This window comes from Oxyura jamaicensis, assembly GCF_011077185.1.
Source record: "Oxyura jamaicensis isolate SHBP4307 breed ruddy duck chromosome 5 unlocalized genomic scaffold, BPBGC_Ojam_1.0 oxy5_random_OJ106499, whole genome shotgun sequence".
NCBI lineage: Eukaryota > Metazoa > Chordata > Aves > Anseriformes > Anatidae > Oxyura > Oxyura jamaicensis.
This window is the reverse complement of record NW_023303955.1, coordinates 1-26427: the sequence shown is the minus strand read 5'-3', so window position 1 is coordinate 26427 and position 26427 is coordinate 1. Positions and strand designations below refer to the sequence as shown.

Here is a 26427-nt window from a genome sequence, read left to right as displayed (position 1 = left end):
GCCCCCCCCCCCCCCCCCGGCCCCTTTTCCTTCCCTCCCTGAGGAGGGAGAGCTGAGACACGGAGGGACAGCATGAGCCCTTCTCAGGAGCCTCCGTCCCCGGCCACTAAAATAAAGCACACGCATGCCTGCTGGGATGGCTCATTAAATATCCTTTTATTCCTCGTTTTAAAATGGCTAATAGTAATTAAAAAAAACCAATGGCATGGCCCTGCGGAGGCCCCAGGAGAGATATTGCCGTAGAGAACGAGTAAAGTAATGCGTGAAGGGCCCCGGGGGGGGCCCGGCAGGGGCTGGGGAGCGCTGGGCTCCCCGTCTGCATTTTGTTTTTTTGGCATGTGATGAGAAAATATTGCTGTGGGGGGCTGCGCCCCGCCGGCCTTCCTCGTCCCCAGGTGGAAATAAAACCAACCACGTGACAGCCAGGAACCCCTCTTACACCCGTCGGGAAGAAATAAAACCAAAAAGCCCACCACAGCCCCCGGGGAAACGTACAAAAAGCAGCAGGAGCCAGGGGGGCGGAGCGGCTGGAGCCCCCCAGCGGCTCTCCAGGCCCCCCTGGCCCTGCCGCGGGGGCAGGGGGTGGCTCTGGGGGGCGTGCGGGGCGCCAGCTGCCCCGGCCCTCGCCCTTTATCCCTCCCGTGCCCTCGGGGGCTGCAGGAGGCGGCTCCAAAACCCAAAAAATGGAGCGAGGAAGAGGTCCGGGCAGCCTCCCACGCCGCTCAGCGGGGCGGGGCGCTGTGCCTGCCACCCCTGCTGCCCCCAGGCACCTTCCCCTTCTCGTCGTGTGCCCGCAGGGCTGGTGCGTGGGCAGCACCGCCGGGGCGATTTCTCCCTCTCTCGGGGCAGATATATAATTTCTGCTTCTTTTTTTTTTAATATTTATATTTATATATATAGATATTTATATATACACACACCTGGTAACTCAGAAAGAGAAAAAAAATAGAATCCGGTAACAATAATAATAAAAAAAAGTTATTCTGGTTTTAAAAACAATCCATTCCTACCACACTAGGCGAGCGAGTGATTGCACAAGGCCCACAAGTGGCTGGCCCGGGGCGGGGGGGCCGCGGGACGGGGCCCCCCCGCGGTCCTCGGAGGAAGAGGGGCGCTGCTGGGGCGCGAGGGCAGCACCCGAGTCCTGGGGAGGGGAGGGGGAAACGGGGAGAAACCAAAAATCAGGAAGGGAAGCGCCGCCAGCCCGTCCGCCCCTCGTCCCCGGGGGCTGCAGAGCGTCCGTGCCCGCGGGGAGGCCCCTGGGTGGCAGCGGGTGCCCCGCTGGGAGGAGGTGCCCGGGCCCTGCCCCTCATACGGAGATCTCGTAGGTGGTGCCCCCCACGCCCGACACCTTCTTGACTCCACCGCGCGTGGGGCTGCTGAGGGGCACGGGCCCCGCGCCGGGGGCGGCCGGCCCCAGGCTCTTGGGCTGCCCATTAGACTTGCTGTAGGACGTCCGCAGCTGCACCTCGTCTCTGCAGGGGGAAACGGGGACACGGGGTGAGCCGCCGAGCGCGGCGGAAAGAACTGGGGCGCCCCCCCCCCTCCCCGGGGACACGCGCGCTTACCTGGGGGCCAGCAAGGGCTGCAAGGCCACCTCCTCGGCCTCGGGGATGCCGGCCGGAGACGCTGTTTTTTGGCTGCTGTAAGACACGGATTTGCCCAGGTGGGGGGCGGCGGGCTGCTCGGGGGAGCCGAGGGAGCGCACCCGCAGCGCATGCGGGGGCTCGGGCTTGCCGAAGCGGGGAGGGGCCGGGCGGGTGAGCGGGTTCTTGCCCAGGGGCGAGCGCTTGGAATCGTCCGAGGAAGAGCTGCCGCGGGGGGCGGCGCTGCCGGAGCCCGGCGTCGCCGGCTGGACGCCCGAGTCCGCCGGCCCCGCATCGTCCTCCCTGCCCGGCGCCGCCGGCTGCTGGAGCAGCTTCTCGCGCTCCTGGATGGAAGCCACGATGTGGCGGGACAGATTGTCATAGCGCACGGGCGAGGGCTCGCGGGGCGGCGCGTGCTTGGGGGAGCCGGCGGCGAAGCGGCCGTGCAGGTCGCTCTCCCTCTGCTGGGCGATGCGGGCCGAGAGGAAGGGCGAGGTGTAGCCCACCGGCGCCTCAGGCTCGGGGCCGGCCTGCACCGACTCGAAGTCGGGGCTGTCGGAGGGCGTCAGCAGGCTGTCGTAGGACAGGCTGCCGTTGCGTGTCTGGTTCACCAGGCTCTTGTAGGAGGTGGAGGTGGTGCCCTCGGAGCGGATGGACTGCAGGTGGCCCAGCTCGAAGCCCGTGCCCTGCGCCGACTTGAGGCTGGAGGAGCGGGAGCCGCTGGACAGCGGGTCGAAGTGGAAGCTCTTGCCGAAGGTGGGCGAGCGGAAGCTCTCGGGCTCCAGGCTGGGCTCCGAGCGGTAGCTGGGCTTGCGGCCGCCGTCGCAGATGGAGTTGGGCTCCTTCAGGCTGTTCACCCGGCTCAGCTGGGGGAAGGACGCAGCGGAGTCACTCCCGGGAAGGCGGCGACTCCCCGCCGAGCCCACGCAGCCCACCCCAAGCTTCCCCCGCGGGCACGGCCCTACCTTGGCGCTGGTGGAGTGGGGCAAGGCGGCCGAGCTGCTGCTGCTGCTGTAGCCGGGCCGGTACTTGTACATGGTGGGCGTCGGGGGGGCTGTCCTTGCCTAGCAAGCCGCTGTCTGCAGGGGGAGGAAGAGGGAGAGGTGCTCAGGGCCAAGGCTGCGTGCAGGAAGCCTTGCCCGGCGCCCTCCTCCCCCCGGAACCGGCTCTGAGCCTGGGGCGGACAGACCACAGAGGTGGAGGCGAAAAGGAAAGGCTCGAGGGGAGGTGCTCCGGGGAGGGCTGAGATGGAGGATGGAAGATGGGACCCCGCAGCACCGGGGGGCACTTCCCGGGCCCTGCAGCAGCCGTGGCGGGACCTGAAGGTCAGCGGGGCTGGCAGCACACGAGGGACTGGGACGCAGCGGTGTCCGAGCTCCTGTTCTCACCCCACCTCTCGTGCCAAGCCCACGCCGGCGGCTCTGAGCAGAGCTCGATCTGGTGCTCAGGGGAGCGGGGAGAGCAAGCCGTGCAGGCTGCAACAAGCACGCTCCTTGCCACCAAGCCAGGCCTGCCGTTCCTCCGCCCGGGCTGTGCTCCTGTGCCTGCCTACAGCACGGCAGCCTCCCGCAAAGCTGCCTCTGCTGCCTCTCACGGCGGCTCCCACCAGCCACCATGCTGCCGAGGAGCGGTCTCTGCTCGGTCCCTGCCCTCCTCCGGCGGAGCGGGGCTGGCTGTAAGCAGCCCCCAGGCTTCTTCGAGTGCCAGCCCAGAGGCGCAGGCACGTCCTGCCCCACCGTGCGGCGTGCCGACGTGCTTCGCGTCTGCTCTGCAGCCTGTTCCTGCAGCCCTGGCTCCTGGCGTGCTGGGCGCAGCCCTGGGCTCCCCTCCCAGCGGCCGGCCGGGGCCCTGCTCGCCTTCCTTACCCTCGGTGGTGGCCAGGGTTAAATGTGTCCTCAGGCCCGTGTAGCGGCTGAGGTCTGGCTTAGGTGGGGGTGGCGGCTCGGCGTCGGCGGACTGGCTCTCTGTCACCTCGAGGCTTCCTTTGGACTGCAGAGACAAAGCGCAGGCGGTCAGGGGGTGCCGAGGCCGCGGCTCTCCCCCCGGCAGGCGGGGAACATGCAGGAGCGCCGAGCCTGGGTGCCCCCGGGCCCATCCGAGCGGCTTAGAGCTTGAAGGCGGTGCGCGTCCCAGGTGCCGGTGAGGGCGGAGGACGGGGGACCTCCGAATGACTGCGAGGGCGGAGAGCGGGACGGGGAAGGGCGAGGGAGGGTGCAGAGCCCCGTGGGGTTGCTGCCGCATGGGACGGGCAGGGCGCCAGTCCCACGGGGACGCAGCACGAGACGACATGGAGGGCGACACGGGGCGTGACGAGGCTCGCTCGGTTCTTTACTCACGCATGCAGGCTCGCGCCCCTGGGCTCCGCGGGGGCAGTGCTAACCCCCCACTTTCCTCACCTTCGTCCTCTTCAGCTCTGTCTGGATACCGTTGTCCATGATCTTGACGGTGATCTGGCCGTCCGACACGTCGGGCCGCAGGAAGGGGGGCCTGACCAGCACTGTCTGCTCGGCCCTCGGACGCCCGAGGTACCTGGTGAACGCCAGGGAGAGGGCAGAGGAGGTGAGGGCCTGCAGCTGGGGCGGTTCGGTCTCCCCGGGCATGGCAGGGAAAACGCTCGCCACGCTGCGCTGCGCTTACCTGGGGGCTGGGGAGCTGCACAGGACCCGGCTGACGTTCTTACAGCAACCGTTGGTGAAGGGGTTGACGCCTCCCCGGAACTTGCCCGTCACCTGCAGGACGAGGAGCATCGTGCCGGGACGGGCAGTGGCCGCGGGGGGTCCCCGGTGCAGCCCCTGCCCCGGCGAGGACGGCCAGGTTGAGCTGCTCGGGGTTCACCCGGCCCTGCCGTGAGCGCAGCCAAGGACAGAGACTGCTCGGTTTGGGCCCGTTCCTCCTGCTGGGAGGGTGGCGTGGGACTGCCCTTCCCGTGCCTCAGCCCACCCTGCCCACGTCGGCCTCATCCCAAGCAGCCCCCCGAGGTACCCGGAGGTGCTCTGACGCGCTGAGCGCCCCGGCAGCAGCCCGGCACACCTACCTGCTCGTTGGTGGTGCGGCCCCTCGCCACCAGCACCACGTGGAAGCCGGTGAGGCCGGCGACGGGGATGAAAAACAAGCTGGCCACGCACATCACGGCCATCCTGCCAGCGGGACGCTAAGGAACAGCCACAGCCCTGCTCCGCCGCGCGCCACCCCCGGCCCCACCAACGCCCGGCCCCCAGAAACCCCTGAAGGATACGTGACGGCCATGCGGACACCGGAGAGCTCCACCTGGTAGAGGACGTAGAGCAGGCCGAAGCCGAAGACCCCCATGATGTGCGTGGTGAGCGACAGCAGGAAGAGGAAGAAGTAGCGGTAGTTGCGCCGCCCGATGCAGTTGTTCACCCAGGGGCAGTGGTGGTCGAACTCCTGTGGGTGGGGAAAGCCGGTGAGGGGCCGGGCCGGCGGCCCCTCGTGCCCACGTCTGGGCGTTACGACGGAGGGCTCCCGGCTGTGCCGAGGCGAAGAGGCGCCGAGAGCCGGCGGTTGCTCACCTCCACGCAGTTGTCGCAGACGCTGCAGTGGGAGCAGCGCGGTGGCCGGTAGAAGCGGCAGGTCGCACACCACTTCATGCGTACCTGAATGCCCTTGATTTCCACCGTCTTGTAAAGGGGAGCTCGGAAGTCGTCCTCCTTGTCCTCGTCTTCTTCAGCTAGCGGGGAAACGCCAGCGCGGCCGGGCGTCAGGGCACGGGGCGCGCACCACCACACCCCCGCTGCCCTCCTGCGCTGAGGATCCCTGGCAAAACCCTCCTCTGCCACCACACAGCGCACCTCGTTGTCACGGGCAGCACTGAAGGCAGACAGAGGGAGGAGCTCCCCCAAGCCCTGCCCCAAGCCCGCAAGGGGCCAGGATTTAGGCGACTTTCACCACCTGATCCCACCAGCTGGGCCGCGAACCCAGCGCGACCTTCCCGGCAGCGTGTCACCGCCTGGTCCCGGCCGGGCGGGGAAGGCCGGTTTTCCCCGACCCTTTTCCCGTCCCGTAATCCTCTTTTCCCCCCGAGGAAGGAACTCGCTCTGTGCCAGGTGATCCCGACGAGGGCCGCGCTCACCTCGTGGGAATATGCCTGGGTCCATGAAGGTGGCCATGCTGAAGTTGGCCAGCACGAAGAGGAAGACGACGGCATTGTAGACGGGAATGACTGGGGACACGTAGAGGCTGAGCCACGGGCACCTGCGTACACAAAGGCTCTGAGACCCCCGGCCACAGCAGGAGGAGGCCTGGGGGCAGCGAGGGGGCTTCGCTTGGTGCCCCCCAGGCCCTCGTTCTTCCTCACCCCCCAAAACCATCCCCCTTCCTTCCACAAGCAGGCACCAGGGAGCGGGGAATTAGCCGCAGCTCCAGAGCTCGTCCCGCTCCTCCCCCTCGCAGCCAAGAGGTGGAACCCGGCCTGGAGACGCTGCCCGGGGGAGCCCCCGGGGGAGCCTCGGTGCCCCAGCCCGCACCCAGCTCCTCTGCGGGGCTGCGAGAGGGGCGAGGGAGCCGCCACCCACCCGGCCCCGCTGGGTGCAGGCTCGGGGCAGCGGGCTTCCCCCTCGGAGGCACCAGAGTAATTCCCTAAGCTGCTTTGCTGCGGGGAGTTTAATCCCGCGGATCTAGGGCAGCATCTGTCCCTCTCTTTCCCCCGCACCACCCAACGCGGGTGGATTTAGGCAGCGAGAGCGGAGGGGGCAGCGCACGGCGCGACCTGTGGCAGCGGGTCCTCCGCAGCCCCCAGCGGGTAGCGGGGAAGGGGCCTCCTCCGGCACCCGCTGGGACGAGCGGTCCTGGGGTCCTTGGGGTCTTGCTGCTGCGCCGCCCCTGCCGAGAAGCGGGCGCAGAGGGTGGCAGCTTTCCACGTGGGGCAGCGCCGCTTGGGAACCTCGGGAGGGAGGAGGGAGCCTCGCCCCCGGGGCGCTGCCTCCCCACCTCGACCTATCTGCGGCGGCATCGCCCCAGCGTTTCCCCACGAGCTCTGCGGGGCAAGGAGCGGCTCCCCAGCAGCCCGCACAGCACCGGCCGTGCCGGCTCTGCCTCCCGAGGCAGCTCGCCTCGCCGTGCCGCCCGCAGGGTGGTGCCAGCCCAGCGGGGCAGGGCGCGGAGGAGGAGGAGGAGGAGGAGGAGAGGTGTCTGCACGCAGGGCTTCGGCCCCACGGGGGTTGACCTGCCCTGGAGGACAGCCGGGGCTGCCCTCTGGCCTCGCTGCACGGGGTGTTTCCCATCCCATGTCCTCGCACGGATGGCGCTGAGGGCACCGTGCCCCTTCCTCAGGGGACTCTGTCCCACGGAAGGGCAGAGCCGAGCTCCCCGTTGCTACACCCAACACCCCAAGGCGACAGGAGGCTCCCAGCCCCGCTGAGAGGGGCAGAGGGGAGGCAGAAGGTGGGAAAAGCCCTGCCAGGAGCGCAGGGCAGGGAGCCCCTCTCTCTAGGAAAGCCATGCCCGAGCCCAAACTCTTGGCTTGAAAGGAACGGAGGGCAGCCAGAGCCACCACTCAGCCCCATCGCCGCGTCACAGTCGCTGCCAGCAGCAATGCCCACAGCGGGGCCGAGCCAAACGTGCCGGCCCGAGCCCCAGACGGACGCCAGCAGGGACAGAGACGGGGCTGCCATGGGAGGAACACCCCTGCCATCACCTCGGGGTGGCCGGGCACCCAGCTCCAGCGTGGGGGCACGGAGGACAGAGCCGCCCGCCCGGTGCCGCCCCCTGAACTCCAGCCCCGGGGAAGGAGCACTGAGTGCAGGAGCTGGCGTCGCACCTCGGGGCCGGCCCCTAACCCCCGGCCTTATCAGCTCCGGCGAGACCCGGCGCCTGCCACTGCCCGGGAGAGCTGCCAGGGCCGTGCTGCACCCAGGGGACTTTAAACCCTGCCCGCCAGGCTGGCGGTGCGCGGCCACGCCACGCTGCACGCCCTGTCCCAGCACCGCGACGCCCTCGGGAGGAAGAGGAGGAGGAGCAGGAGGAAGGCTGCTCCCCGCTGCCGCCACGCACGTCCTGGAGAACTCGGCGGGTCTGCTCCCCGAGCTCAGGCGCGCAGCACGCCCGGCTCTGTCGAGACTTGTCCCTGGCAGCACATGAGAGAGCTCGGGGGAAGGCAGAGCCCCGGCCTGCCGGGCGCACTGAGTCACAGCTCCAGCCCAGGCGGGCTTTCTGCCGCCCGACTGGTCCACCTCTCCCCAGCCCGGCCTCCCCTCCCCTCCGCGGGCACAGATCCGCGCTGCGGTCCCCAAAACAGGAGTGCTGCGGGAGTTGGGGTCCTGTTAGGACAGACGGCGCGTGCCATGGGGTGCCAGAGCCACCCGTCCTTGTCCAGGGGCTGGAGGTGGTGCCAGCTCCTCGCAGCGCTGGTTCCTTGGCCTCTGCCCGTAAGAGGGGCAGGGACGGACAAACTGCCCCGGCAGGGGAACTCCTGGCTGGAAGCAGACAGAGCTGCCGCCGAGCTGCTCATCCCGTGCAGGAGGGCGGGAACGTCCCTTGCCCTGCTGCCTGCCTCAGCCCCGCGCTCGGCAGCCGCAGCCCCTCCTGATGACCCGGTAGCACCGCGGACACGAGCGGAGCCTCACGAGGACGGGGAGAGCTCCCCCTTACGCCTCCCTCCCTGGGCAGCCGCACCAAGCAGCGAAACCCCAGTGAAACCCGTGTGAAAGCTGCAGCTTCCCTGCGGTGTCATCAAGTAGGTTACCCAGCACCCGCCGCCCTGCAATTACAGCCACCCTGCCCAGGCGCTCCCCCTCCCAACAAACCTGCTCTGCAGCACCGCGCCTGGCCGCGGCCGTGCCCGCGGGGCCGCGCTGATAAGCGGCGGCCGGGCAGCTCCCGGCTGGGCACGGCCGGGATGTGGGGGGCCGTGCGGCTGCCCCTCAGAGCCCCCTGCGAGCGGAAAGGCGGCGCGCACCCACTCCCTCCCCTGCAGCTCCCCGCACCGGTAGCGCAGCCCCTGCTGCTTTCTGCCAGGCTCCAGCTGCCGGCGGCGCCCCGCTGAAGGACAGCGCCAGCTGCCTGCCTCGCTGCCGGGAGGGAGCCGGCGCTGCCCACCCGCAGCCCCCCACGCCAGCCCCGGCCTCTCCCCCGACTCTTCCCCCGTTGGCCAGGGACCCCGAGACCCAGGCGGACTCACGTGAAGGCGAAGAAGAGGGTGGTGGCTCCCACTAGGAAGATGGCAGCGGCCGAGACCGGGACGTACTTGCTGGGTTTGAACCTTTTTCCGGACGCTGCTGGCATGGTGGAGCTCTGCTGGGGAATCCGCCCTGCAGCATAGCCCAGGCCCAGCTGCAGTCAGAGCTAGGTGAGAAGGGGAGGGGAGGAGGAAGGGGCCCAGGCGCTGCCCAGCCTCCCCGAGCGAGCTCTGGCCGGAGCAGGAGGCCGGGAGAAGTCCGCTGCGGCCTCCGGAGAGAGTTCGTGGCACGGGGAGCGAGAGTTAAAAAAAAAAAAAATCCAAATTAAAAGCTCAGAGCAGAGAACCGGGTCTGGGTTTCAACCAGCCGTCGGGGCAGGAGCGCCGAGAGCTCCTTCGTCAGGCGACGGCCTCCCAAAAGGTCCCCACGTGGCTCGGGCTGGCGTCGAGGTGAGGAGCTGGCTGCGGGACGCCGCTCAGCCTCTCGCACAAAGCCCCGCCAGGAGCTGCTTCTCCCTGCCCAGCTCCGCGGCCCCCTCGGCGGGTGCACGGGAGGAGGGGGACGTCTCCGGAGCGACCCGCTCGGCTTCCTCCTCCTCCTCCCCCTCGCTGGGGGCGGTCACAGCAGCGCTCTCCCTGATTTCTCCGGGCCCCGGGGCCGGCTGCCTGGCGGTGGCCGTTTAATTTTATTGATTTCTCCCTCACCCGGTAAAGCCGAGGAACAGCTGGTGCGAGGCTGAGCTGTAAATCCTTTCTGCGCCAGGGGGGCTGCCGGGGAAGGCCCGGCGGATCGCGTTTTCGCCCTCTTCCTACTCGTTCCTTCCTCCTGGCCCTCCGGCCTTCCAGCGGGCTTCGCTTCCACCCAGCTGCCGCCAACCGAGGGGAATTTCATCAAACCTTCCCTGCGGCGACCATTTCGGGCCGGGCCGGGGGGGCAGAGCCGTCAGGGAGCGCTCTCACAAGCCCCGCAGCCCCTCGGAGGGGAGGACGCTGCTGCACGGCTCTGCCTCGCCCGCGGCCCGAGCGGCACGGGGGCAGCTCTCAGTCTGCTCCATTTTGGCCGTGAGGAGAGGAGGGGAAGCTGCTCTTCGTCAGTCCGTAAGTTTAAGGAAACTGCACGGAACCTTAAAGCCGGGCGTCGGGCACGGCACGCCTCACCTGGAAAAGAGGACAGGAAGAAGTCAGCAAGGCAGTGGAAACTTCAAGGGGAAACGTTCGCCGGAGCCCCACCGGGACGGCGAGAACGCCGCTACCTGGAGAGGGAGAGCGCGGCTGGCGGCGAGCTGCTGCCTCCCGCCCCGTGCCCATGGCCTCAGCCCCAGCCCCGTGGTGCGGAACGCCTGCTGCCCCAGGGGAAGGGGCTCATCAAAGGCTTGGAGGCCTAATGGCAGGGCGGAGGCTGCGGGAGGACGGGAATCCCGTCCCCTTTCCCCCAGGGGACGCCCGCGGGGAAGAGCAGGGTCCCGAGCAGGGGAGGAACTGGCGGGACCAGCGCTGGCAGCAGGAGGCCCTGGCTGCCGGAGAAACCGGAGGAAAAATAGGAGCGGGAGGCAGCGACCTGCCCCAAAGCCCAGCCCCATCACCGCCCGGGGACCGGCTGCAGCCATCTCTCCCCCACGTGTCGCGCGCCCGCTGCCTCCTTGCTCCCGCGTGGATCCCGGGCGCACGGCTCCTCATCTGCCTGCCCCCGGCCTCGTCCCCTGCTGCCCCTCCGAGTTCTGTCCTCCGGGGCGGGCGGGGAAACCGTCCGTGCTGACTAAACGCTCACCGAGGTCGAGAGAGCCGCGGCGCGGCATTGGAGGCGCGTTTAATGACACGAAGGCACGGCAATTAGCTGGGCTCAGTCACAACACGAGGCGTCAGGCACTCGGGCTGACTAATGGAGACACCGCTCCCACGGCGGGGCGGCTCTTCCCCGCACAAAGCGAGCTGAACTTTTGAAACCCAGGTTTTCGTCTGCCCGTGCGACTGCGAGGAAGCCTGGCAGGACATGAGCGTGGTGCCCCCCCCGCTGCCAGCACAAAGCTCTGCTTCCACCTGCAAACTCTTCCCGGGGCCGCACAGGAGCACGAGGTGAGGGCCGCCTTCCCCGGCTTCGCTCGGCCACCGCCCAGCAGAGCCCGCAGCTCGTTGCTCTAGCAGCGACGTTCCTCCTGCAGGGACCTTCTGTTCCTCGCACCACGCCGTCGGTGCTCTGCTTCCCTCCAAAGCCCAGCTAAAACCGGTGTGGGGCTGTGCAGGAGCGAGCCCCCCCGCAGAGGGAGGCAGGGGAGAGACCCCAGAACGCCCCGAGCTGGAAGGGACCCGCAGGGGTCACTGAGTGCAAGCCCTGGCTCCAGGCGGGGCCGCCCCAAAACTCCAACCTCACGTCCCGCAGCGCTGTCCAAAGGCTTCCTGAGGTTCCGGCAGGCTCGGGGCCATGCCCACGTCCCTGGGGAGCCCGTCCCGGCTGCTGGCCACCTCCGGGTGCAAGACCTCTCCTAACACAGCCTGACCTCCCGCTGCCAGTCACGGAGGAGCTGCAGGAGGGCCGGGATCCCCGCGTGCACTTCCCCAGACATCTCCTCTCTGGGCTCCACACCAGCTCTCCCAAACCACCTCTTCCCTGGCTTCCTCTTCCCGCAGCCCATCTCCTTCGACCTCTCCCTTCTCTCCCAGTCCCTCGGTTCTTCCCCAGCCCCAGAGGCCACCCGCACCCCACTCACCTGAGGGACATCCGTGCTCTGCTCCTGTCCCCAGCCCCTTCCAGCCCCTCCTTCCCCCGCCTCTCGGGCCCTGCCCTGCTCCCTGCTCCTCCCAGGCAGGCTTTATGGGATGGTGTGGCACCGGGGACAAACTCTTCCCTCTCCTCCGGGGTTTCCGTCTGTTTTTCCAGCCCCAGCACCCTCTCGCAGGGCATTTGCCCGGCTCTTCTCGCTTACCAGCCAAGCCATTCCTTCCCAGCGACGCAAGCCCAGGACAACGAGCTGTGCTCTGCCCCGTCCCCAGCCCGCCTTGCCCGCGCCCACAAGGCGCTGGGAGAAGCCGGTGCCAGCGCCGCCTGCTCCCTGCAGCCCCAGCACGCTCCTTTTCCTCGGCACCCCTCGGTGAGGCCAGCTCCGCCCGTTCGCCGCCTCCCCAGCCTTACAGGGGGTGGCTCCGCGGGGCTTTCATCTCGTCGCAGGGAGACGCCACCAGCTAACCGGGGCTGGTAATTTGGGATTAGCAGGCTTCAGGCCGACAATCTGGCCCCGCTTAGCGAGAAGTCAGGTTGAACACCTGCCAGCGCGGCCCATTACGTCAGCAGGGCCGGAGAACAGCGCGGAAACGCGCTGCGAGGAGCAGTTCCTCTCCGGGCAGGGCAGCAACGTGCGGCCAGGACCGGGCGCCCAGCCTCCGGTCACCGCCGGGCCACAGGAACCAAAACCCTGCGAGTTCACAGGCGAGCTTTTCAGAAAGCAACCTGCCAGCAGCAGGCCCGCGGGAGGGTTTGCCGCTCCGCCTCGCACACCCGGCCGGGATGGAGCCCTTCCCAGCCCAGCGCTGCCCACGCGGATCCCGGCCTCGCGTCCCCCTCAAACTCAATCACGCCGACACTCACGGCACCGCTCCCCTCAGGAACACGGCTGTGGCGTTGGAGCAAGTCCAAAGGAGGCCGCGAAGACAATCAAAGGGCACTGAGGAGCTGGGGCTGCCCCGTCCCTGGAGGTGCCCAAGGCCAGGCTGGATGGGGCTGGGGGCAGCCTGGGCTGGGGGAAGGCGCCCCTGCCGTGGCAGGGGGGTGGAACCCGACGATCCTTGGCGTCCCTTCCCACCCAAAGCCCTGTGTGGCCGTGTGAATCCCTGCGAGGGAGGGCTGCAGGAACCGGGCTAGGACAGCCTGGAGGCAGGGCAGGCGCAGCAGGAAGCGGCCGCCTGGGCCGGGCACGGGAGAAAGCTGCTGGGGGGGCGCCGCACACAGACCCCGACCCCCCCCCCCAAACCAACACCCCCCAGCAGACACCCCCAGCCCCGTAACCACCCCGATACGCCCCGTTAACGCCCCCAACGCTCGGGCAGGGCCGGCCCGCGGGCGACGGCAGGGGCCGGGCAGCACCGGAGCCAGCGGGGGACCCGTCTCGGGGAGCAAACCGCCGGCAGGGGAGGCGGGGGAAGGAAGCTCGAAGGAACGGGGGCACACGCGGGGCCGTGCAGCCGGGGGGCACCGGGACCGAGGCGGAGGGGCCGGGGGCTGCCCGGTGAGGCCCGGTAAGGGAGGGGGGGGGGGCCGGTGAGACCCGGTGATGGGGGAGGGGAGGCCAGGGGGCTCCGCGGGCGGTCGCGGGGGAGCTGTGGGCGCGATGGAGGCGGTCTCGGTCCCGCCGGGGACCGTCAGGGCCAGCCCGGGCTCCCCCCCGGCACTCACCGGCTCGGCGCGGCCCAGGCGGCGGCGGGGCAGCGCTCCGGGCCCACACCGTCGCCGCGCTCCGGCGGCCGGGCCACTACGTCACGGCCGCGCCTGCGCAGTGGGGCTGCGCACCGCCCGCCGCTCCCCATTGGCTGCCGCCCGGGGAACCGCCTGGAAGGAGAGGGGCGGGGGGGGGTGCGCATGCGTAGAGGGTGGGGGAGGAGCAAGGTGGGGTGGAGTGCGGGCACGGGGCTGGCTTCGGGGGCAGAGCGGCGCATGCGCAGAGGGAGGAGGGAAGGAAGGGCGGAACGTGGGCATGGGGTTGGCTTCGGAGGGGGGAGCGGCGCATGCGCGTGGTGCGCCACGTTGGGTCGTACCATGTCGGCGGGGGGTGCGCCGTGCTGGGGAGGGGGGCGCGGTGCTGGGGGAGCCCCGAGCACGGAATTGGGGCGGGGGGCGGCACCCCACAGCCCACGGGGACACGGGACCCCTACAGGGGACAAGGGGTGCCCAGGGGTCCCCCCAGCCACACACAGCCGGGTTTTGGGGGGTTGTCCTGGGGCTGGGGGCTCGCCCTGAGCCCCCCTGGGTGCCCTCCCCGCGGCCAGGGGCAGAAGGCAGCAGGAGCCGGCGAGCAAAAGGCAGGGATTTAATAAGAAAAGCTACAAAAAGTATAAAAGCGGGGGGGCGGGCACCGCTCACCCGGCACGTGCCATGGCGCACTGTCACCGCAGCGGCCCGCAGGGCACACCCAGCCCCCGGGAGCCCCCCGTGGGATGGGGCGCGTCCCCCCGCACGCCCCTCGGCGCCCCGTGGGCGCTACTTGAGGTCCATGAAGCGGATGTCCATGATGAGGAGGAAGTTCTTGGGCAGGGGGCGAGGCGCGGGCGAGAGCACGGTGAAGACCTGGCGCTCCAGGTCGACGCCGGTGACCACGATGAAGCCGGCCACGCTGGTCTCCGAGATGTTGTCATCGGCGCTGTCGGCCATGCTGACGCTCAGCAGGTGGTGCACCATGTCCCTGCCCGGCGTCACCGGCACCAGCTTCAGCTGGTTGTCCTCCTGCGACATCCCCAGCGGCAGGCAGGAGTCCGGGATGGTGGGAGCCCCCACCTTGTAGATCTTCACGTCGGAGAACTTGACGTCGAACGCGTGGGGGTAGAAGCAGCCCCGGAAGCCGTAGAAGTACTCCCGGATGCGGTCGTCCCTGCACTCGCGGCGGAAGTCCTTGGAGCGCTCCACCACACCGCCCGACTTGGGGAGCAGCACGGTGCGCACGAAGTGGGGCAGGTCCCTCTTGAGCTCGTTGTAGAGCCGCTCCTGGTCCAGCACCACCACCACGTCCACCTCGAAGGCGGAAGCGGCGTGCACCAGCGCCTGGTAGCCCGAGCCCTTCACCCAACCGCACGTGTTGATGACGCAGCCGCTCACCGAGGCGCGGCGGTTCACCTCGCACCGCTGGTTGAAGACGTCGGCCAGCCGGGATGTGATCTGCGGGGCAGACGGGGAGAGCTTTAGGGGCACGGCGGGAGCTGGGCTCTTCCCCCTGCCCGCCTCGCTCCCCGCAGCCAGCCCTCACCTCGCCGCATCATCCCAAATGACCCCTTTTACTTCAGCGTCCCAAAATTCAGCCCCCAGAAAACCCTCACCATCACCTTTGGGACTCGCTCCCAGGCAAACCACATCGGTTCTGATGGGGGTTGGGCGGGAGGTTTTGCTCCCAAAGCGGCGGGAGGCCACTCCACGAGGCCCTGTCCTGTGCTTAGGGACGCGCTGACCATCAGCAACGTCCCTAAATGCACTTGGGAGTTTATTTACTGACACGGGAGCGATGCCCGGCTTGCGGGCAGCCCCCTGGGGGGAAATCCATCCTCCCCGTCAGCAGCCAGGCTCAGCGCTGGAGCCGTTCCTAAAACGTGTTATGAGCTCTTTAAGGGTGCTCCCTGATGTCCCACCAATGGGACAAGGGCAGGATCGGGGCTGAGGGTGGCTCTGGGCCAAACAGGGGCCTCCAACTGCCACCAAGCAGCAGGTGCAGCAGGACACTGCGGGTTCCGATCGGCTTCTTCGTGTTTTTGCGGGACATTTTTCTGCCCGGGGGCTCTCCGCTTGCTGACAGCCTGCCTGAGGGCAGCGGGAAGGGAAAGGAAGCTGCACAGCTTCGATCCTACCGGGGCTGGCGGGGCCAAGCTCCTTGCTGCAAGCTGACACCCGCGGTCAGCCTCGTGTCAGGGCTGAGCCCGGCACAGACGTGGCGTCACACAATACCAAAGCCAACTGGGTGGCCCCAGACTCACGGAGGCAGGCAGGGACCCCCCGCCCTGCTGCAGGCGGGTCAGTCCGCGGGGTCAGGTCCCTGGGGCTCACCTTGTTGTAGAGCTTGATGTTGGTGCCGGGCGTGGTGGAGCCGAAGTGGTAGACCAGCGGGGCCTGCAGCGAAAAGCCCTCCTCCACGTCGGCTGGCCGCTCGATGTAGAGGGCGCCCATGGTGCCGGGGATGGAGACGGAGCCCTGGCCCACGTCCAGCTCCACGAAGGTGGGCCGGCGCCCCAGGCGCACGGCGTAGTTGAGCAGCAGGCGGCACACGGTGGACTTGCCCACGTCGGTGGGGCCCACCACCATGACGCGCGGCCCCCGCTCGTCCTCGCGCTCCGCCTGCCGGCGCATCTGCTCCAGGGCCGTGTGCGTGTTGAGGTAGAGCAGCATGGGGGTGTCCTTGGACACGTAGGCCACCTCGGTGCGCCCGCTGAGCTGCACAGTGCAGCCGTGCCAGGTGAAGACGGCCACCTTGGCGCCGGCGTCGAAGGTGAACTTCTTGTTGCGGGTCAGCTCGGTGCCGAACACCTCGGCCATGCCGGTGAGCAGCTCCATCTGCACCGTCTGCGAGGCCTCCACCTCGAAGCGCAGCTCCGTCTCGCGCTCCAGCTCGAACTTGGCCACCTGCTTCTTCTCCTCGCCGCCCTCCTCCGCCATCTTGGCGCCGGCCCTGACGGGACGGACGGCGGGGATGCAGCGCCGGGGCCTCGCCCCTCACCCGCCGCCCCCTCCCCGCATCCCCGCCGCCCCCCCGGCCCCCTCAGGCCCCCCTCCGGCCCCCCCGGGCCCCTCCCGCTCCCCCCCCCAACATGGCGCCCCCCCACCCGCCTACCGGCGCCCTGCTGGGGCCGCGGGACGCGCCGGAAGTGATGTCACTAGAATCCGCCGGGAGGGGCGTTGCCATGGCAGCCGCGCGGGGCATCCTGGGTGTTGTAGTCCGGGCATGCTTCAAGGAGCGGTTAATTTGCATCTCATTTGCATATAACCCCCCCCCCCACGGGGGGGGGCTGTAGTCTTGATAGGGACCACCTATAGCGCGTGTGCCCCCCCTCCCGGCACCATTCACCTCGTATTTGCACGTCACTCACACAGAGCCCTCCCCTCCCTGCACCAAACTCATTTGCATCTCATTTGCATGCCCCTCCCCGGGGGGGGGCTCTGCGGGGAGCGAAGTCTGAGGGGGGGTCGGGGGAGGGACCCCGAGGTGACACCCGCCACCCTGTCACAGCAGTGGCCCCTTCCGGGATGCCATCACAGCAGTGATGTCATGGCGGTGACATCACGGAGATGACGTCACAGTGACGTCACGCGGGGGGATGAGTCACGGTGCCGTGATGCAGTCCCCGGGCGTGCGGTGCCCCCCCCCCCCCATCCACCCCCCCCTCTCCATCCCCATCCCCTCCCCCCTTCTCCCTCCCGGTGCCGGCACCGGGGACGGCGACACCGGGGACAGCGACACCGGGGACAGCGGGGACAGCGGCAGGCGGTGAGCACCGCACCGACCCCCCCGCACCCCCACGGACCCCCCCGAGCCCCCCCAGACCCCTCCGGACCCCCCCCCCCAGACCCCTGATCCCCCCGTCCCCCCACCCCCGTCCCCCCACCCCTCCGTGTCCCCAGGGGGGTGGCAGGGGACCACCCCCCCACACCCCGGGGGGGGTCCCAGCGCTGCCCCCCCCCCCCTTTCTCCCCTTTGCAGGTCGCCCCCCCCCCTATTTCCAGCCCCTTCTCCCCTGGGGGGGCCCCGGCGCGGGAGGAAAGACGGCTCTCAGCACCCTGCTGCGCTGCTTCCCCTGCGAGCGGCTCTGCGGGGGGTGCACGGTGCCCCCCGCGCCCCCCCGGCCCCCCGGGGCCCTGCCACCCTCGGTGCCACCGCCGCCGTCCCGCCGCCACCTGCCCCCCGCCGCCTGCCTGCCCCCACGGACCTTCCACAGCTACCTGCCCCGCTCGCACCGCACCTACAGCTGCGTCCACTGCCGGGCACACCTGGCCAGGCACGAGGAGCTCATCTCCAAGGTGCCCCCCCCGCCCTACGACCGTGTCCCGTCCCCCCCGAGTGTCCCCTTGGGGCCGGGGGACAGCGAGCATCCTCCCCCGGGGGGGGGGCTGGTACATCGCGAGTGTCCCCGGGGTGGTGGGCGTCCATTGCGTGGTGTCCCCAGGGTGACAAGTGTCCCCGTGATGCCCCTTACCCCCCCCCCGTCATGGTGAGCGCTGCCCCCCAGTGTCCCCAGGGCACCGAGTGCCCCCCTCCCGTGCTGTCCCTCGGTGGCAGGGGTCCCTGCTCTGACCCCCTGGAGGTCACCGTACCCCCACGCGGGTGTCCCCCCTCCGCGGCGGTGTCCCCGGGTGGCGTGGTGGGGCCGGGGGTGGCCCCGCTGGTGACTCGTGTCCCCGCAGTCCTTCCAGGGCAGCCATGGCCGTGCCTACCTCTTCAACTCCGTGTGAGTACCGCGGGGCGCCCGGCGGGTGTCCCCGGGGCCAGGCTGTCCCCCCCCAGGGCTCTGCTCTGCCCTGAGGGGCTCAGGGGACGGGGGGGGGGGGGGACACCCCTGGCGTGCCCACGGCTCCTGGTTCTGCGCAGGGTTAACGTGGGCTGCGGCCCGGCCGAGCAGCGGCTGCTGCTCACCGGGCTGCACTCGGTGGCCGACATCTTCTGCGAGAGCTGCAAAACCCCCCCTGGGCTGGAAATACGTGAGTTCCCCGTGTCCCGGCACCCCATCACCCCAAATCTTTGGGGTGGGTGCTGCCCCCAGCACCCCGAAGCCTTAGCGTGGGCACCCTGGCACCCCAAAACGTGCGGGGTGGGCACTGCCCCCGGCACCCCAAACCCTCGCTATGTGCCCAGCGTGACCCGGGCACCCCCCGAGCCGCAGGGGTCTGGCTTGGGGGGGGGTCTCAGGCTGCCCTCCCCCCAGGAGCAGGCCTTCGAGAGCAGCCAGAAGTACAAGGAGGGGAAGTTCATCATCGAGACGTCGCACATGGTGAAGGAGAACGGCTGGGACTGACGGCACGGCGGGGGCACCCCGCAGCACCCGCGCTGGGGGGGGGGTCCCCGGTGCCGGGGTGCCGACGCGGTGTGTCCCCCCCCACCTCCGCACCTTCCCCGGTGCCCTGTGGTGGGGGCACCCCATGCCTCTGCCGGGGGAGCACAGGGCCCATCACCAGCATGGGGGGGGGGCTGCGGGCAGCTTTTTTAGGGGAATAAAAGCTTTTTTTTTTAAAAAAAAAAAAATATATATATATATATTGGAAGGTGCCAGGTGTCACCCCCCCCTCTCCCGGCACTGCTGCTCCCCTCTTGCTTAGCCCCAGCCAGGTGACACCTGGCACGTGCCCAGCGCTCCCTGGGGTGTGCTGGTGGCGATAGCCCCCAAATTGCCCCCCCAAATAGCCAAATACCCCCCCCCCCCGGGCGGCCTCCCCCTCTCCAACAGGAGCCCGGCAGGGGGTCAGAGCATTTATTGGGGCCCCAGGCCCGGAGCTTATGGGGTGGCTGGGGGCCGGGGGCTCTGCGGCACCCCGGGGGGCGGGGGGAGGGGGGGGGGGAAAGGGGGGAAGAAGAGGGAGGGATGGGATGGGAAGGGGGAGAGAGGGATGGAGGGAGGGGAGGAGGAAGCAGGGGAGAGGGAGGGACAAGGGAAGGAGGGAGGGAAGGGGAGGAGAGAAGGAAGGAGGGAGGAGAGGAGGGAAGGGGTAAGAAGGGAGGGAAGGAGGGAGGAAAAAGGGAGGGAGGGATGGGAAGGGGGAGAGAGGGAGAAGTGAAGAGGGAGGGAGAGGAGGGGAGGAAGGAGGTATGGAGGAAAGGGAGGGCAGGAAGGAGGGGGCCGTGCAAGGGCCTCCGTGGGGCAGGTGTCAGGGCTGGGGGTCGCTGAGGCGCCCCATGAAGAGGGGGACGGCGCCGGCGTGGTCCCAGATCACGAAGAGGAAGGGCTGCAGAGCCTCCAGCAGCAGGGCCGTGCGGGCCACCGAGGTGGCCATGGCGCCCGCCGCCTCCACGCCGGCCTCGTCCAGCGCCAGCACGGCCCGGTGCTGCGCCGCGTCCACCGCCACCGCTGGGCCCCGTGCCAGCCCACACAGCTCCGCGTCCAGGAACAGCCCGTAGTCTGCGGCACCCGGCCTCAGCACCACCGCGGGGACACGGAGGGACGTGGGGACACGGGGGGACACCGGGGGCAATGGCAGAAAATGGGGGACGCTAAGGGATGTGGGGATGCTGAGGGCGTGGGGATGGTGGGGCCGCCTGGGACAGGGGGGACATGGGGGCGTTGGGGAGCTGGGGACATGGGGGACTCGTCCCGGGTGTTATAGGGCTGGGAGATGGGGGGTGCCTTACCCATGTCGTGGACCAGGGCCACCACGTCCAGGGTGAGGTCGAGGTGCATGCGGGGCAGGGCGATGGCGGTGGCGCGCGTTGGGGTGCCGGCCGCCCTCCGCAGCAGCGCCAGGAAGGTCGGGGGGTCCAGCGCCCGCTCCACCGCCCCCAGCGCCTCCGGGGCTCCCCGCGGCACCAGCACCACCAGGCTCAGCCCCTCGCTCAGGTCCAGCCGCCCCACCTGGGGGACAGACCCGCGTGTCACCGCGGGGGTGACATCCCACCTGGATGTCCCGTGGGACTGATGTCGGGGTGTGTGGGTACCTGGACCTGCAGGCGGGAGTCGGTGAAGGAGGCCACGGGGTACTTCTTGCTGGTCATGGTGGGCACGGGCACGGGCGGGAGCCCGGGGCGCAGGAAGGGCAGCGGCACCGTCTGCTTGTCCTTGAACGGCATCTGCCACCGGGCTGCGGGGACACGGGACCCGTGGGGATGGGGGGTCGTGGGGATGGGAAGCTGGGATGGATCCCGGGGTGGACCAAGGGAACCAGGGAACCCAAGGGCAAATCCCAGGCGGATCCCCGGGCGGATCGGGGTGGATCCCAGGCGCAGGCAGCAGCATACCCTGGAAGTGGACGGCGCTGAGCAGCACCAGGCGCGGCTCTTGGGGCAGCTGGGCCAGCAGCTGGGGCAGGCGCCCACGGGTGGCCTGGCGCACCCAGGCGTTGATGCGCTGCAGGTCCAGGCTCTCGTTGCCGCTCAGCACCTGCGGCAGGGCCTCGTAGAAGCGCAGCGACTCGTTCAAGAAGCGGGGCCGCAGGGACAGGTCTGCACGGGAGACACATCAGGCCCTGTGTTTGCCCCCCGCCACGGCTTTGCCCCGCTGACACCCGGCTCACCTGGGTCGTGGAAGATCTGCGAGGCGGACAGCAACCCGGGCACGGCGGCCAGCTGCTGCAGGGCACCGTGCACGCACTCCAGCCCCGGCGGGTAGCCCAAGACAGCGGCCAGGCGCTCCTGGGTCTCACCCCGGGCACCTGCAGGGGACAGCGAGGCTCAGCGGGCACCCACGGCGGCACCCATGGGTGCCAGGATGGGTGGCGGTGCCCCAGGGAGCCCCTCACCCAGCAAGAGGTGAGAGAGCCCCAGGGCCACGTTGAGGGGGGAGAAGAGCAGGTTGGCGCTGGGCTCGGCCGTCTCCGCCATGTGCCGGTAGAAACGCACGGCGAAGGTGCCCAGGGCCTCGGCCACCGCCGCCCTCTGTGCCCCCGTGGGTGCCCCGCAGGCCTCGGGGGGGGTCCTCGTCGCCGGGGCACGGTGGAGCGCTTGTGCTCGGGGTGCCGGGGGGACCCTCGGTGGTACCAGGCGCAGGTCCTGCTGTGCTCCCGCTGGTGGTGGTCCCGGGCTCCTCGGGTGCTGCCTCCGGCTCCTGGGTGCCTGGGGGCTCCTTGTTCTCGAGGGTGATGTGCAGGACGGGCTCCTCGGGGCTGGGTGCAGGCGGGGACGGCGTCCCCACGTCCCCCAGTGGGCCTGGGGTAGGACGTGGGGACACCCTCTGTGCCGGCTGCATTGTGACCAGGCTCATCGTGCTGGAAGAAGCCTCCGGCATGGGGACCTGGGCACGGGGACCCCAGTGAGGGTGGGCAGGGGGGCACCTGGGGGTGGGGAGCCCACATCCCCGGGCCACACTTACCGGGGTGACAGCGGCTGTGGCTGTGGCCACCACCCACAGCAGGGGCAGGCAGAACTTCACGGTGGCCATCCTGGTGGGCAAGCACTGGTCAAGGCTTGGAAGGGCACCCAACACCCCCTACTCCATCCCCTGGCCCCCCCCATTTGGCTCCCAATGCCCTCACCCCCCACCCCAGCACCCTGTTCCTGCACCACCTGTACCCACAAACCGCGCACCCCCAGCCCCTCGTGCCCCCTGCCCGACATCCCCCACCAGCCCCGGGTGATGGGGGAGGCAGCCCCCCTGTCCCACCTGGGTGCCGGCGGGGCGCTCCCCGAGTGTCCGGCCGGGCGCAGGGGGGAACTGGCCGCACGCGGGCCCGCGTGGTTAAAAATTAAGGAGGGCGGGAGGCTGGGGAGGCTTCCCGTAAATCAGTCCCGGTGGCTGGGGGCTGGGCTTGGCGGGGGCACCCGCGGTGAGAGGTGCAGACCCGGCATCGCCCGGCCCACCCCGCTGCGGCTGGAGGACCTGCCCCCCTCATGCAGGCACTCGTTGGAAGCTGGGGTATGGCAGCCGAGCCACCCAACTGCCCCGTCTTTATGATCTTTGTGGTGACAAGGGACTGTCTAGCCACCCAACTGCTCTGTCTTTATGACCTTTGTGGTGCCAAGGGACAGTCTAGCCCCCCCAGCTGCCCCCCTCCACGACCCCCGCGGTGGCACGGGGCATTCTGCCCACTCACGCTCCCTCTCCACGTCCCCATCGGGCTTGTGGTGAGGTCTGGGGGCTGTGCCCCCCCCTCCCCACACATCTCCCCGCATGGTGTAGGGGCCACACAGCCCCTTTAGGGGTTCCCCGGGGGGTTCCTTGCCCCATGGAGGGCTGCTGAGAACCGGGGGGGGTTCTGGGGGCTCCTGCCTCAGCCCCCCCCTCTATTGCCCCCAGGTGCCCCCCCCCCGACCTCAATTTTCAGGGAGGGGCTGGAGCCTCCTGCCCCACCCCCAAAGGGGTGGCCTCGGGTGGGTCCCACCCCAAGGTGCTGGACGGGACACCGGGCACCGGGCACCGGGCACCGGGCACCCGATGGCCATGAGCAGGAGACTCGCGTTGGTGGGTGGGGGCACCGGGGGCCTGGTGGGTGCCCACCCCAATGGGGCGGGGGTCCCGGTGCTGGGGTGCAGGGGGTCGGTATTTGGGGGCGGGGGTGGTGGGGGCGGGTGCTGGTGGCACTTGGGGGGGTGCTGGCCCCGAGGGGAGGGCGCGGGGGGGATGCCGGTGCTGGTGGGTGTTGGTGTCGGGGGGTGCCGAGGAGTGTCGGGGGGTGCCGGTGGGTGCAGTGCCAGGAGGTTCCCAGTGCCGGGGGGTGTCAGTGGGTCCCGGTGCCTTGGGGTGCCGGGGGGTGTCAGTGGGTCCCGGGGGGTCCCGGGGGGTGCCGGTGGGTGCCGACTTCCAGTTTCGTTTCCCCGACGGGGCGTGTACCGGGGTGAGCCCGCCCCTTATCTCGTCCCCCCCCCCCCCCGCAGGAGCTGGAGGAGGCTCGGCAGTGGAAGGGGGTCCGCGATCTGCAGCTGCTGGGGGGCGACGTGCTGCGCTGGGGGGGGCTGCTGCTGCCCGTGAGTGGGGGGTCCAGGGGTGCGGGGGGTCGCGGGGGGGTCCTGGGGGCAGGGGGGTTCTGGGGGTGCAGGGATACAGGGGAGGTCCTGGGGGGGGGGGTGGGACAGGGGCATGAGGGGTGCACAGGGTTGCCATGGGTGCATGGGGTGTCCCAGGGGTCCTGGGGTTGCACGGGGGTCCTTGGGGACACGGGAGGGGTGTCCTTATTGTGGGAAGCACTGGGGGGGGCTTCCCTTGGGGACACCATGCAGAACCGAGGGGGCTCTGGGTGGGGTTCCCACCCCCCCCATGGGGGACACGGGGTTACGGGTGCTCTGTGGGGGCTATCCCAGAGGGGTCCCCGCGGTGCCTGGGTGGCACTGGGAGGCTGAGACATCCCCATATGTGCATTAGAACAACCCCCCCCTACAACACGGGCGCCTTCCGCTTCGAGCTGACCTTCTCCCCACACCACCCGCTGGCCCCCCCCCGTGCCAGGCTCCTGACCAGCATCTACCACCCCGGCGTGGACGAGGACGGCCACGTCTGCCAGCCCCTCACCTCCCATGACCACTGGCAGGCCACCACCCGCGCCGTCCACGGTGGGTGCCGGGGGCTAGGGGGTGCCAGGGTGCGGTGGGTCTGGGTGCTGATCCCCCCCCCCGGGTACCCCCGCAGTGCTGCAGGACCTGCTGCTGCTGCTGGACAGCCCTGACACGGAGCGGGGGATGCGCCAGCAGCTGGTCCGCGAGCTGAGCGAGCAGCCCGAAATCTTCTGGCGACGTGCAGAGGAACACACCCGCCGCCACGCGGAGCCGCGGCCCGAGCCTCCCGGGTCCTGAGCTCAGCTCAGGACCCCAGCTCTGTTCTGAGCCCACCCGGGGCCTGGGCATCGCCCCCACCTCGGTGCGCTATGGGTCCCCACACTCCATCCATAAAGTTGTTAATTTATTGCTGCTCCTGCTTCGTCCCTGTGAGCCCTCAACACGGTGGGGTCCCCAAAAAAAAGAGACAAGGCCGGGCACTGCAATCCTTTACTGCCGGGGATCCACGCGGGGGGACAAAGCGCTGGGGCGGGGAGCGGGGTGGGCGCTGGGGACCGGGGAGGGGGCTCAGCGCTTCTTGGTCTTCACCAGCCCCTTGGCCACCAGGCTGCGGTACAGCTCCTGCACGTAGGTGTAGATGCACTTGGCGTCGGGCACCGCCAGCCGCAGCATGTCCTCCACGTCCAGCAGCGGGGCGCAGTCGGCCCGAGCCCTAAAGTCACAGAATCAGAGTCATTAGGGTTGGAAAAGCCCTCCAAGACCATCAGGTCCAACCACCCCCCTACCACCAGTGTCACCCACTGACCCATGTCCCCAAGCACCCTGTCCAACCTTTCCTTGAACACCCCCAGGGACGCTGACTCCACCACCTCCCTGGGCACCCCGTCCCAATACCTAACCCACCCCTCTCCTTGAGCCGAAATGTCCACCAGTTCCCACCCTGAACCTCCCCATGGGGGCAAATATCACTGTCTGGAAGGGACGGGGACGGGGACGTGCTCACTCTGCGGTGGCGAAGGCCAGGGCGAAGTTGTGCCGGCGGTCGTGGGGCTCCAGGCCGCTGTAGTCGAAGGCGTCAGGGAAGAAGCTGTGGATGAGGGCGCAGAAGGCCAGGCCGCTGCCCCAGCTCCCCGAGAAGTTCTGGATGTCCACGTTCTGGGCGGGCAGCAGGGGGTCAGGGTGCCGGCAGCCCCCCCGGCCCCCCTGCCCCGCCGTCCCTCACCTGGTAGCCGCGGGTCCTGGCGCGGCACCACTCCAGCAGCATGGCCTTCACCGAGCCGGCGCCCCCCGGGCGCTTCAGGTGCGGGGCCGGGCCCTTGGCTGCCCTGTGGCCGACCCGCTCCGTGGGGCAGCGCACGGTGTCCCCCGACGGTTCGTTTCCCCCACCGGGCCCTTCCCCAGGGGACCCCCCCCCAGGGCCCCCCCTCCCCTGTATCCCACCCTGCCCCGTGCCTCCCTCCTTACTCCAGTGTCCCCCCCTTGCCCTGTGTCCCCACCGTGTCCCCTGCTGTCCCATGGCCCCCATTGCCCCATGACGACACCGTTGCCTCCCCGACTACTTCACGCACCCCGCTCCCCCCCAGCCGCCCCGTTGTGCCCCCACTGCCCCCTGTCCCCCCCCCCCCGGCCCCACTCACCCTCCAAACTTCTCCAGGATGGCGCTGCGCCCCTGCGCCTTGGCACTCGCCCGTGGCCGCCCCACGGCCACCACCCTGGGGGGCGCCCGGTCCCGTGCCCCCCCTGGGGACGCACCTCTGGGGACACAGGTGTGGCCACCGTGCGTGGGGACAGGGGCACCACTGGGGGTGCCACCTACGGGGACAGTTGGGTTTTGGGGTCCCACCCCCCGGCTCTCACCTCTCGCTGCCTCCTGAGCCCTCAGCACCAGCTGTGGGGGAAATCAGAGGGGTCAGCGGGGTGGGGGGGGGGCACCCAGCATGGGGACACCCCCCAGGGGTGATTGAGGGGCATCCCTGGGCTGGGGACAGAGGGGACCCTACAGGGAGGGGATGTGGGGATCTATAGGGGATCTATAGGGACTCCGGTGTCCCTGCCCAGTATGGCCCTTACCTGTGGGGGATGTGGGGGACACAGGGGACAGGGGGGACGTAGGAGACACGGGAGATGTGGGAGAGAGGGGGGACGTGGGGCTGGTGGCCCCCTCCGTGGTGGGTGAGCACGGGGGGAACTCGGGCCACAGCTCGTCCTCCTCGTCCTGCAGCCAGGTGGGCTCCTGCCGGGCCTGCGGGCACAGGCGGGGTGGCAGCGGGACGTGGCACCGCGTCCTGCCCCGTCCCTGTCCCCTGTCCCCGTGCTGTCCCACCTCAGCTCAGCCGCCCGCCCGTGCCGCCCCGATGTCCCTGCCCCGTGCCACCCCTGTCCCCAGCTGTGCCACCCCGATCGTGTCCCCTCTCACCTGCCGGCCCTGGGGGCCGCCTGCTGCCGCCGGCTCAGCCTTCTCGTGCGGCGCAGCCTCCTCCAGGCCCCTGGCCTCTGCCTCGGCCTCGCCCCCGGCAGCCTGTGCTGCTGGAGGCTCCTCCGCCGCCTCTGCCGCTGCCTCCCCATCGGCCGTGCCCCCGGCAGCCTCCGCTCCCTTGGCATCCTTCGTTGGCCCGGCCTCGCTCCCGGCTCCTTTCTCAGCCTCCACCTCGCCCCCGTCCCTAGCAGCCTCCGTCGCCTTGGCCTCAGCCCCAGCGCCCTGTGCTGTCCCCCCCTCAGCCTCACCCCCGGCGCCCTTCGCTGCCTCCGCCTTGGCCTCACCCCCGCCATCTTCTGCTCCCTTGGGCTCACCCCCGCTGTCCCTTGGTGCCCCCACCGTGGCCTCACCCCCCCCGCCCTCTCCTCCCTTGGCCTCCCCCCCACCCCCCTTTCCAGCCCCCCCCCCAGCCTCCGCCACCCCCCC

At 69.9% G+C, this 26427-nt stretch overlaps 6 protein-coding genes across 8 annotated transcripts; 2 read left to right on the top strand and 4 right to left on the bottom strand.

Moving 5' to 3' along the window:
• Window positions 1–962: 962 nt before the first annotated feature.
• LOC118157366 (palmitoyltransferase ZDHHC5-like) lies at window positions 963–9017 on the bottom strand. The gene is given in 13 exon segments (XM_035311654.1): window positions 963–1259; window positions 1296–1475; window positions 1569–2452; window positions 2552–2638; window positions 2640–2665; window positions 3452–3575; window positions 3983–4115; window positions 4224–4315; window positions 4621–4723; window positions 4822–4991; window positions 5117–5274; window positions 5677–5798; window positions 8722–9017. Coding segments are annotated over 12 exon segments (2169 nt in total). The 5' UTR covers window positions 8826–9017; the 3' UTR covers window positions 963–1259; window positions 1296–1309.
• Window positions 9018–13870: 4853 nt separating this feature from the next.
• On the bottom strand, window positions 13871–16181 carry LOC118157368 (polyribonucleotide 5'-hydroxyl-kinase Clp1). Its single transcript, XM_035311656.1, has 2 exons — window positions 15452–16181; window positions 13871–14575 (listed from the first exon to the last, which is right to left on the bottom strand). Exons 1-2 carry the CDS (start codon window positions 16055–16057, stop codon window positions 13904–13906), a joined length of 1278 nt encoding a protein of 425 aa, XP_035167547.1. The 5' UTR covers window positions 16058–16181; the 3' UTR covers window positions 13871–13903.
• A 28-nt stretch (window positions 16182–16209) lies between these two features.
• On the top strand, window positions 16210–18635 carry LOC118157364 (formin-like protein 5). Its single transcript, XM_035311653.1, is given in 7 exon segments — window positions 16210–16327; window positions 16779–16886; window positions 17100–17416; window positions 17801–17844; window positions 17985–18075; window positions 18077–18094; window positions 18319–18635. Coding segments are annotated over 7 exon segments (786 nt in total). The 3' UTR covers window positions 18409–18635.
• A 463-nt stretch (window positions 18636–19098) lies between these two features.
• Window positions 19099–21787, bottom strand: LOC118157367 (plasma protease C1 inhibitor-like). Its single transcript, XM_035311655.1, is given in 9 exon segments — window positions 19099–19506; window positions 19737–19956; window positions 20040–20182; window positions 20340–20543; window positions 20615–20752; window positions 20840–21011; window positions 21013–21330; window positions 21409–21478; window positions 21700–21787. Coding segments are annotated over 8 exon segments (1515 nt in total). The 5' UTR covers window position 21478; window positions 21700–21787; the 3' UTR covers window positions 19099–19255.
• Window positions 21788–21936: 149 nt separating this feature from the next.
• LOC118157369 (ubiquitin-conjugating enzyme E2-18 kDa-like) lies at window positions 21937–23939 on the top strand. Of its 3 annotated transcripts, none has more exons than XR_004746619.1 (4): window positions 21937–21951; window positions 22911–23000; window positions 23395–23582; window positions 23659–23939. XR_004746619.1 is itself a non-coding variant. In XM_035311657.1 (3 exons), the coding sequence occupies exons 1-3, from the start codon at window positions 22657–22659 to the stop codon at window positions 23820–23822; spliced, it is 696 nt and encodes a 231-aa protein (XP_035167548.1). In that variant the 5' UTR covers window positions 22642–22656; the 3' UTR covers window positions 23823–23939. The 3 variants fall into 3 exon arrangements, 1 of the variants encoding a protein (XP_035167548.1); XR_004746618.1 differs by lacking the exon at window positions 21937–21951 and adding an exon at window positions 22328–22497; XM_035311657.1 differs by lacking the exon at window positions 21937–21951 and having other exon boundaries at window positions 22642–23000.
• A 59-nt stretch (window positions 23940–23998) lies between these two features.
• Window positions 23999–26403, bottom strand: LOC118157370 (smoothelin-like protein 1; the record flags this gene model as incomplete). Its single annotated transcript, XM_035311658.1, has 8 exons — window positions 23999–24237; window positions 24529–24683; window positions 24748–24850; window positions 25163–25279; window positions 25383–25423; window positions 25606–25758; window positions 25942–25984; window positions 26015–26403. Coding segments are annotated over 8 exons (1146 nt in total), but the record flags the coding sequence as incomplete, so codon positions are not given.
• Window positions 26404–26427: the final 24 nt, after the last annotated feature.

Coding starts and splice junctions, on each gene's coding strand:
- LOC118157368 (XM_035311656.1), bottom strand. CDS start 16,057: ATGGCGGAGGAGGGCGGCGAGGAGAAGAAGCAGGTGGCCAAGTTCGAG. Junction 14,576..15,451: donor ACATCAAGCTCTACAACAAG/GTGAGCCCCAGG, acceptor TCTGCCCCGCAG/ATCACATCCCGGCTGGCCGA.
- LOC118157369 (XM_035311657.1), top strand. CDS start 22,657: ATGCCGGTGCTGGTGGGTGTTGGTGTCGGGGGGTGCCGAGGAGTGTCG. Junction 23,001..23,394: donor GGGGGGGGCTGCTGCTGCCC/GTGAGTGGGGGG, acceptor TATGTGCATTAG/AACAACCCCCCCCTACAACA. Junction 23,583..23,658: donor CACCACCCGCGCCGTCCACG/GTGGGTGCCGGG, acceptor GTACCCCCGCAG/TGCTGCAGGACCTGCTGCTG.